Below are 9,911 nucleotides of genomic sequence, written 5' to 3'. Positions count from 1 at the left end.
TACTACTACTATTATTACTATTTTTTTAAATTTTATTTAGTTACTTTTCAAGTACATTTTTTTTTATCTATTTCTCCCATCCCACCCCCCACCCGGTCTCCCCCCTCCCTCCCATCCCCCCCCCAGTCCTCATCTCTGTGTCTTTCATACTTGTTCCTCAAAATCCCTCCCCCTTTTTATTTAGAAGGCAAAGAAGTACCTTTTAAGAAATTACAATTAAGTCTCATATGAAGACCTCAATATATTTCTACTGAGGAAACCAAAAAATTATTTAAAATAAATAAAGGGTAGAGTGTGCATTTAGGATTTTACTTTTCTTTCATATTTTAGATTTACAATTAAGTCTTTGTTCCAGGAAAGAAAAGCCATTGTCACCGCATTCCCCCCAAAATGTGGAGCAACACAACACTTCCCTGGACAAACCCGCTCATATTTATTGATGACAGTCAAGCTCACACCTGAACACTAGAAGTGGGAAGATACCAAGAGATAAAGAGGGAGGATAAACAAGGAATAAAGCAACCTCATAGATACAGAGGACAATGTGCTGATTATCAGAGGGAAAGGGGGATGGAAGGAAGGTGGAGGAGGGTAAAGAGGGTAAATGGTGATGGAAGTATACTTGACTTGGGGTGGTGAACACAAAATGCAGTGTACAGATGATATCTTATAGAAATGTACAGCTGAAACTGAGGCAGGAGATAGGAAGGAGGAAACTCCAGAGGTGCCCCAGAGCTAAGATAAAGGACAATGATACAGGACAGAGACCCTGTTCTAAGACCAGTTCCTGCTTTCTGGAAAAGCAATGAATCGTGGTGACTCATGAACACAACTCCACAGAAGATGCTACATGACCCCTGCTTCATTGTAAGAGCATTATAATAAATTAACATTGTGGTACTCCCTTCACCGGTGGCCAAAGAAATTCACAGGAGACCACATGCACAGTAGCTTTAAAGTAATTTTACTTTTACATGCACAATAAAAGCCCACCAAAACTAACCAGGAAAGATCCACCCTATAAGAATAGAATCCTTTCAGGGATGAGGACTGGGGGAAGGGAATGGGAGAGAGGGGGGAGACAGTGTGGGGGGGGCTGGGATGGGAGAAATAGATAAAAAATGTACTTGAAAAATAACAATAAAAATAAAAAAATAGAATCCTTTGTATATTTTGGAGATTAAACCTTTGTCTGAGGTATCATTGGCAAATATGTTTTCCCATACAGTTGGTTGTCTTGCTAATTTAATACTGTTTTCTTTAGCCACGCAGAAGCTTTTTATTTTGATGAGATCCCATTTGCTTATTCTTTCCTTTATATTCCTTGCTCTAGGGGACATATCAGTAAAAATGTTGCTGCGTGAAATATCTGAGATTTTCTTGCCGATGTTCTCCTCTAGGACTTTAATGGTGTCACGGCTTATATTTAAGTCTTTTATCCACCTTGAATTTATTTTGGTGTATGGTGTAAGTCTGTGCTCAAGTTTCATTTTTTTGCAAGTAGCTGTCCAGTTCTCCCAACACCATTTGTTGAAGAGGCTATCTTTACTCCATTTTATGTTACTGCCCCCTTTGTCGAATATTAATTGACTGTAGAGAGTTGGGTTGATTTCTGGGCTCTCTGTTCTGTTCCATTGGTCTATGTGCCTGTTTTATGCTACTACCTTTTGCAACAACATGGATGGAACTGGAAAGCATTATGCTGAGTGAAATAGGCCAGGTGCTGAAAGACAAATACCATATGATCTCACCTTTAACAGGAAGCTAAACAACAAAACAAACAAGCAAGCAGAAAAAAAAAACCAAGACACTGAAATAGAGAACAAGGGGACAGTGACCAGAGGGGAGAAGGAAGGGAAGTTAAGGGGAAAAAGGGGGAGGTATTTGGAGGAACAAATAGGAAGGACACAGGGACGAGAACTAAGGGGGGTGGAAATGGGAGGGAGGTGGGGAGCAAGGGGCGGGGGAGGCTGGGATGGGAGAAATAGACAAAAAACTGTACTTGAAAAATAACTAAATAAAATTAATTAAAATTAAAAAAAAAAGAATAGAATCCCTCCAGGCTGTGAGGTCAGTCTCTGCTGGGAGTTGGCCCTGCTCACATGTTCTGTGGAGTGTACTATTGCTTAATAAATCTGCCCTCTCTCTCTCTCTTTATGCCATAAACTGTGTGTTCCATTCAATTCTTTGTTCGTGATCACCAAGAACCTGGTTACCTGTGTCCACCTGTGACAAAACCTATATAATTTTATTAACCAATGTCACCCCAATAAATTTAATAAAAATTTTTTAAATAAGAGGGAAGATAACAGATATGAGTGACTAAGTAACTAATATTCCCCACAAGCCCAAAACAAGTAGCTGACTGCTCTTTCATTTTAACTCAGCCCCAGCATCAAATCACCACTTGACTTTATGTAATGTTTCCTAATTGAATAAAACAAACTTGAATATGAAAACACATCAGAAGAAAATTTAAGTCAGAAACTGCTACGCTCTTATGTCTTTCCAGTGAATACTGCTGATATTCTTAAAGCTCCCTGGGAGAGCCTTCAGTGGGCAGAGACTGCTGTTACTATTTCAATACAAACAGGTAAGGGGGGACTGAATACTGTAGAATGTTTTTTATTCCAAAGCCAATCAAGGAGAATACATGAAGAAAAGAATTGCAGAAAAGACAAAAATCAACTATAGTGGAAAGAAGCACTAGAGGGTGTCATTCAACCAAAAACATTTATTAAATATAGATCATATTACTGGGCTCTAGGCCACTCTCTAGGAGTAAAAAATATTTCTAAGCCTTGATTACAGGAACTAATGATCTAGGTTCTCAAACTCTAATGTGCATATGAATCCCCTACTTTGTTAAAATGTAGAAGATTATTTAACAGATCTGGAGTGAGGCCTGAGATTCTAACGAGAGGTAGGTGATGCTGCTGCTGCTGGTGCACAGATCACACTTTGAGTCACAAGGGCAGCATGGATAAAGAAATAGAATAAAGGGTTACAGGTACTTGGAATTCTACAAAGTATTGTGTGAGCACCAAGGAGGAAATGCAGCATTTTACCTTAGTGTTAGAAAAGGCTTTATATAGGAGGAGCTGGATGAACTGAGTGTTGTTCTTAAGGTGATGGCAGAAAGGTGAAGGGGGGAAAGTCAAGAGGTCCTGCATTATAGTGTAGTGATTATGGTGTGAGTTGGACAGTCCATCTTAACTTTCTGAGCCTCAATTTTCACATCTGTATAATAAAGGATTGAAAAGGTCCAGACCCTTCAAAGTCCTAAAACTCACTCAATAAGCTCTAATGAGATAAATGTTAAAATCACTTAATATGTAACTTGTTTAGAAGTTAGGGTGGAAGAGTATAAAAGGTTTTATCACTGAGCCTAACAAGCTGGCCTACATTTGACAAATGAAAGTACAATACATCAGTAAGAAACAGCACACAAGTCTTAACAGCCTATACTTCTTTTTTTCTATTTGGTTGCCTATTTGTAGGTGTTGTGTGGCTTCGCAGTTGAATTACTTCAAGAGAACACCGTACTCACTTTACTCAACAAAATAGTACTTAACATTCATAAAGTACTTTTAATCTACAAGGCAATTTACAAATATCAGTTAATTACTTGTCACATCACTTGTGAGTGACTTTTCATTAGTCCCATTACAAATGGACCAGATTAAACAGAAATGGGGAAGGCAGGCCCTAGAGGGAGGATAAGAGCAGAGATGAGAATGCCAGGACTCTCTGCTACCTGTGCTCCTGTTCCCTCACCATCTATTTACAGGTGAGAACCCATTCTCACCAGAAAACACCAAAACATCAGAAATGGAAGAAACTGCTATTTCTGAACACCTTGCTGGCGTTTGCCACTAAAAGCCAATACGTCAAAGGAGAGAAGAGGTTGTATAAAGGCTTCTTGTATTCCCACCTAAGTAGGGCTGATTGTCATCTCCCTCAACACTACAGGCATATATTTATTCCACTTTGTTTTACAGCACTTCATAAGTGTTGTGTTTTCTACAAAATGAAGGCAAGATCCTCCACCAGCAAAAAGGTTACAACTCACTTTATTGTGATGCTCGCTTTATTACAATGGTCTGGAACCAAACCTGCAATATCCCCCAGGTATGCCTGTATTTACCAAAAAAAGAAAACCAAGTTTGACAATGAATGACTCCATTTTCACACACAAAAAGGTTTCCATTACAAAAATTCAAATGAAGTTTAGCACTTTTAGTCTTATACTTTTAAAGGATAAAGTCTTTTCTAGAATGGACTTTGAAGGAGTAATCATACCCTAATTAAAATATCTTCTCTTCCTGTCAAGAACAGAGTTAAATGTACCCCTTTTAAATGAGAAAAGCAAATTTAAAACTCAGAACAGCAACAATTATCCAATAAATATGAAATAATTTTAGCTATTGCCTTGTGCATTTCTGTTTTTCCCAAAATGTTCTACATGTATATGTAAAAGCTTTAGACATAGAAATAATGATAATAAATGTTATTTTAAAACTAACCAATCAGCAGTTTCAGCACTTCTGATTTATGGACTAAGAGAGGGAGAAGTTGGGTATAAAAGGCTGGTAAATTTGGTAGTAATTTTAAAATAAAGTCCATTTGTATAAACCTGAAAGGAAGTATATCACAGGAGGTGATGACAGAGTATAAAGGGGGGATAAGTGGTGATGGAAGAAGACTTGACTTGGGGTGATGAATTCTTAATACTTTTAAAAAAGAAAGTATATCACAAACTATTTATTGTCTTCTTAAATATGAAAGAGAAAGATGTCTAATCTTAGTAAGAATTCAATCATAACTCCCTAAATTCAAACAGGTTTTCTACTTCCTTTGCATTTCTCCAGTGCTTTGTGTACGTACACATACACACTCAGCTCACTTCTCATCAACCTAAGACATTAGAACATTTCGTTCTACTTTTAGCACTAAAAACTTGTATCATGATCATGTATGTTATAGAAATGCTCTTCAAAAATTAGTGTTAAGCCATTTTCATTTTAACAACATTTATTACAAATCACATTTTATAAACATTAGATAAATTACATACAAAAACTGCACATAAATATACAAAAGCAAAAACAGTACTAAAACATAGCAGTACTATCAACACAAGAGATATAAGCTAATGTAATGCTTACACATGTGTAACTTCAAAATTACTAATTTTTCATGAATCCAAAAGCTATTTAGAAGTAAAATGTAGTATACTATAATTATTATTGAAGTTTAGAATTATAAAAACAATAACCACAGCACTACTTACTTTTAAAAATCTTTTCAAATATTCAGAAGCCAAATGACTATCATTAAAGACAAATTTGGTTTGGGTGAAAGCTCTTATCTAACTGAAGATTATAAAATTTGAGGCTTTGGTTGATACTAAATTTAGTGGAAATTTAAAATTAACATCTCCCTTATATATTCCTGAGTTTTTGCCAAAATACCATAGATAAAAGAACCAAATTTATACCTTTGCATAAAAACAAAAAGTACTGTGATTAAGTGTGAATAAAGGGGCTTAATAATATAATTATAACTAGAAGGAACATGTTTAATTTAGCTTAACTATGGGAAAAATTAATGCCCTCTGACCACTACTTGCAAAGCTCATTTGTAAATTATAATCAAAATTATATTAAACTGTTGCATCTTATGAAATTGTTTTGATTCAAAGGAGAGGTTGATTATGTGGTATATATAAAGTACTCTTTAGTAATTTAAAGTGAAAAGTCTTTTAATGTATTATTTCTGGACATCAGCACACAACTCAATGTAGTAGTTATAAATTAATATGAAAATATCCAAAGAGCAGTTTAAACATGAAAATACATTTACAGTAACAATAATCATAAGAGGAATTTTTACAAGTGGTTATTTTCAGTCTTAATTTTATCAAAATATTATTAAAGTTCTTTCTAAAAATAGATCTATAAAAGCTAATTTTATATGAGCTGTAAATGGGTTCAGTCACTTTATACAAGATCAGCCTCTCAACATCTTCTGAACTGACTGCTTCAGATTACAACAAACCCCTTAAAACAGGGTTTTCCCTGGGGATTGAATTAGTACACCTGGGGATTGAGCCCAAGAATTGGACTTTTAAACAAGTAGCTGTCCCCTGCCTCCTGGTAAATTATTATGGTAGGTTGATTTGGAAACTAATGCTTTAAAGCAATCAAAATAATTTTATTCTTGAACATTACTTGATATTAGTGGCATATCTAATGAAAATCAAATTTATCTAGTTTTTTAATCTGCATAACTTATCATTTCTAAGTACTTCTTACCTAAATATTACAAGGTATTGCTCTGATTCTCCTAATATCCCAAAAGAGCTGATAAAACTTAAATAATCACCTTCTTGGAAACTGCTGGTAATGGGTTTTTATAGTTTTAGTGCTGCATATGCCTTTTCTTACCAGGAAGCACAAGAGTCATCTAGCAATTGTATTAAAAAAAATAAACAAGGGGGAAATTACTCAAATAATCATACTACTCAAAAATCAGTCTTTAAACAGCTATACCAACCTCAGTCAGTAGAGTTACTTGCAAAATCAGTTATCAAATACCTACTAATTTAAAAATTCAACTTATAAAGTACTGTCAAGTCTGTGTACAAAATGTCATTTTCCACATTATGCTAATAGGAAGCAATTCTTTAACTGGATATGTGTACATGAAAAAAATGCACATAAGTTCATTCTAATTGATCAACTAGTAACAAGTCCCTCTAGATTGGAAATTTAGAGGAATTTCTAAATTTTCTAAATTAGAGAATAAGCAATGGTATGTATTCTTAAACAAGTATCATCGAACACTGAGGAAAGTTTAAATTATTAGAGATTTGAAAGGATGTTTAATTAGGATTAAAATCATGAACCGTTAGCCACTTCTGGTTTCTAATAATAAACAGTATCATATGCATAGAATCAAAACTACAAGTTTATCAAAGTGGGTTAAATAATTTTAAGATGATTAAACATTTAATTTAAAATGAACTATTTTTGAACCTTAAGTAAATGATGCAGTATTCAACAATATACTGAAGAATCAGCTTTAACAATTTTAGCCTTAGTAAAAGCCATTGCTAATACACAAATTGAAAAGGGCTTAATACCAAGTCCCTGGTTCCACGATGCACTTCAGATTCCCATCTGTATATCAGCAAAGTTGTAGAAGCTTTCTACATCTCTAGATGCTGTCTCCCTGTTTTCTGATACAAATGTCTATTTTAAATATAAAAGAAACAAAAATAAATACTAGTAATCACCAAATTCCAAAGCCCATGTTCATCACAAAACAAAGTCATAAGCGTGCTATTTAAAAGAAATTCATGTATATCATTTAGAATATTTAATGTATAGATTTTCTATAGAATCCATGCAATATAGTTTCAATAGCTATAATGTAAATTGAGTTCCTTTAAAAGCACTTAAGATGTAAAGGTCTTTGCTTTCGTAATACTTAACTTGTATTTTATTATACTTGGAATTTTATAGTTTTTCAATATACAAGTCAATATCATGAAAGTTACTGAATAAAGAGGTTTATTTAAAGCACTCTTAGTTTCTTCTATTTTCTAGAAACAGTCTCAGTAGGCTGAGAAGCAAATCTTGAGATCATCTTGTTTTAAAGCTCTCAAGACATATTACTAATTTAAAATGAACTATTTTCTGAACAACTATAAAGCAATACTCATTAGAACACTTTAAAAATAGCTTTTACAAATGTCAGCCAAGAAATAGAGGAGACCTGAGTTCTATTTGAGCCTTATCATAAATTAGCTGTATGATACTAAAAATTTAATAAACCTCCCTGGGCTCAGTTTCCACATCTGTAAAATGAGAAAGTTGAATTAAGTAATCTTAATTTATTCAGATCTAAAAAACACCAGATCATATACCATTTTCTCTGTTTCCTTTCCTATTCAATCTGATTACATTTGACCTCACCATTATGTGATGATAAAATGAGATAAAAGGTAAAATACTTTAAATTATGCAAATTCAAGGAACCACAAGCCAAATCAGAGTACAAAACCAAAATTTTCCTCTCATATATTTATTTTAAAAAATCAGTCATATATATGTATGTATATATATATATATAGCCTCTTATGTTTATATTAAATCTGAAATTCTTAAATACAGCAACCTCATCAATATATCTAAAAATATGTATATGTAATGATTTTTAGATAAAGCTCAAGTTCAATTTTTGCAGAAGCATTACTGAAACAAATAAAAATTAACACTAGGCAATGGGATCATCTGTCTAAAGTACATAATGTTAGAAATACAGATGTTTGTTGACCTATAATGGGATTATGCTCCAATAAGCCCATCATACATTTAAAATATCATACATTGAAAATGCATTTAATACACCTACTCTACTGAACATCATTGCTTAGCCTAGCCTCCCATAAATGTGCTCAAAACACCTATATTCGCCTTTAGTTGGGCAAAATCACCTAACACAATGACTATACTGTAGAGGAGTGGTTGTTTACCCTCATGATGTCAGACCCGACTGAGAGCTGTGGCTCCTTGTAGCTGCCTAGCTTATGAGAGAGTAAGCTACAGCATATCAGAAATGTGGTTCCTATTGAATGCCTATCACTTAAAGTAGAAAAATCATTAAGTCAAACCATCTGTATATCATTTAAGACATCATTCTCTATTTTTTCATATCTCATTCTCTTTTTTAAAAAAGGAGGGTTTGAATACACATCTGATGAGACTTTTTACTTTAGAAACAAGTATTATTGAATGTTTTAATAAGTACATTCTTATTTTGAAAATTTTTAAGCAATTAATATTCTCGTTTGGCAAGGAAAGACCAAAGCTTAACTCCCAATTATTTACCATAGGTTCTAAAAATCATGATCTTTTTTGTTAATTCCATGCAACACTAGGACTAAAAAGTACTATTTGACTGTAGGGGAAAGGAAATGAAAAGGTTTGACTGAAATATAGTGGATCTCAGACCCCACCCCCACAGTGGGTGAAGTTTAGCCTGTAGCTCCAGGCTGTTGTGAAATGGAGAATTAGGAGGTGGGAGTTTCAGGGGATAAAGGTTCTAGGGCTGATCCTGGGTAGTCAAGGAATTCTGGAGGTCTCTCTAGTAGGTGGAAGATTAATGGGGATACTGGGAGCCCTGGAAGTTGATGATCCTGGGATCCTGGAGATGTCTCAGGAATAGGTTGGATTCTGAGGTTGTCCCTGAAAGCAGGGACTTTTATGGAGCCCTGGGGGTTCCTCTGAGGTGCAGAGGCTTTTATAGAGCTCTGGATTTGCTTTAGGAGATGAGATCATAGGTAAGTTTGGAAAAACAGTGAGATCTTCCTGGAACTTTGGGGATGTCTCTGGGAGGTGGGTTAGAGGGGAGCCCTGGAGTTTGCTTAGAGGTGAGGGTATTTCAATTGCTTTAATGTTCACAATGGAGGTCCCTATTTTTCTGGAAACTTCCTGGGGAGATCTTTAGGCCCTTGAGTTGATATGCAAGATTAAAAGGACCCAGACCCTTGAGGGTTCACCCCTTGGACTCGGGGAGAGGCATATTTTGGAAGTCTACTAGGAGCTTTTTCTCAGAGGTAAGAGGTCCTGGAGAAAACCTTGAGAAAGACTCTGGGACCCTTGAAATACCTTGTGGCTATTTCAGGGGTCTACTGTTTTTCTGGGAGCTGATATTTGAAGAGGTGAGCTTTGGGGTCTCTTTGAGGCTGAATTTCCTGGATACTGATTTGAAAGCAGCCAGAGACACTGGAAATTTACTCTGGCTCTGAAGTAGTCTCTCTGAAGCTGTCCCTTCCTTGCCCAATACCTGCTCCTTGTAGGTCACAAAGAGAAGCCCTGGATTCTGGGGACCTGTGGATGGGA

General features: G+C 35.2%; 1 protein-coding gene across 1 annotated transcript in view; it reads right to left on the bottom strand.

Annotated features, from left to right (window-relative positions):
- Positions 1-5,089: 5,089 nt before the first annotated feature.
- The window catches only part of RP2 (RP2 activator of ARL3 GTPase), a 52,592-nt gene continuing 47,770 nt past the window's right edge, over positions 5,090-9,911 (bottom strand). Inside the window, exon 5 of the mRNA XM_037160468.2 lies at positions 5,090-7,256. Within this exon, the coding sequence (XP_037016363.1) occupies positions 7,173-7,256 (84 nt within the window). The 3' untranslated portion in view covers positions 5,090-7,172. The remainder of the gene's footprint in view (positions 7,257-9,911) is intronic.

This window comes from Artibeus jamaicensis, unplaced genomic scaffold (assembly GCF_021234435.1).
Source record: "Artibeus jamaicensis isolate MK-2021 breed Jamaican fruit bat unplaced genomic scaffold, CSHL_Jam_final contig_60, whole genome shotgun sequence".
NCBI lineage: Eukaryota > Metazoa > Chordata > Mammalia > Chiroptera > Phyllostomidae > Artibeus > Artibeus jamaicensis.
The sequence above is the reverse complement of the archived record's forward strand: the minus strand, read 5'-3'. Positions and strand labels throughout refer to the sequence as shown.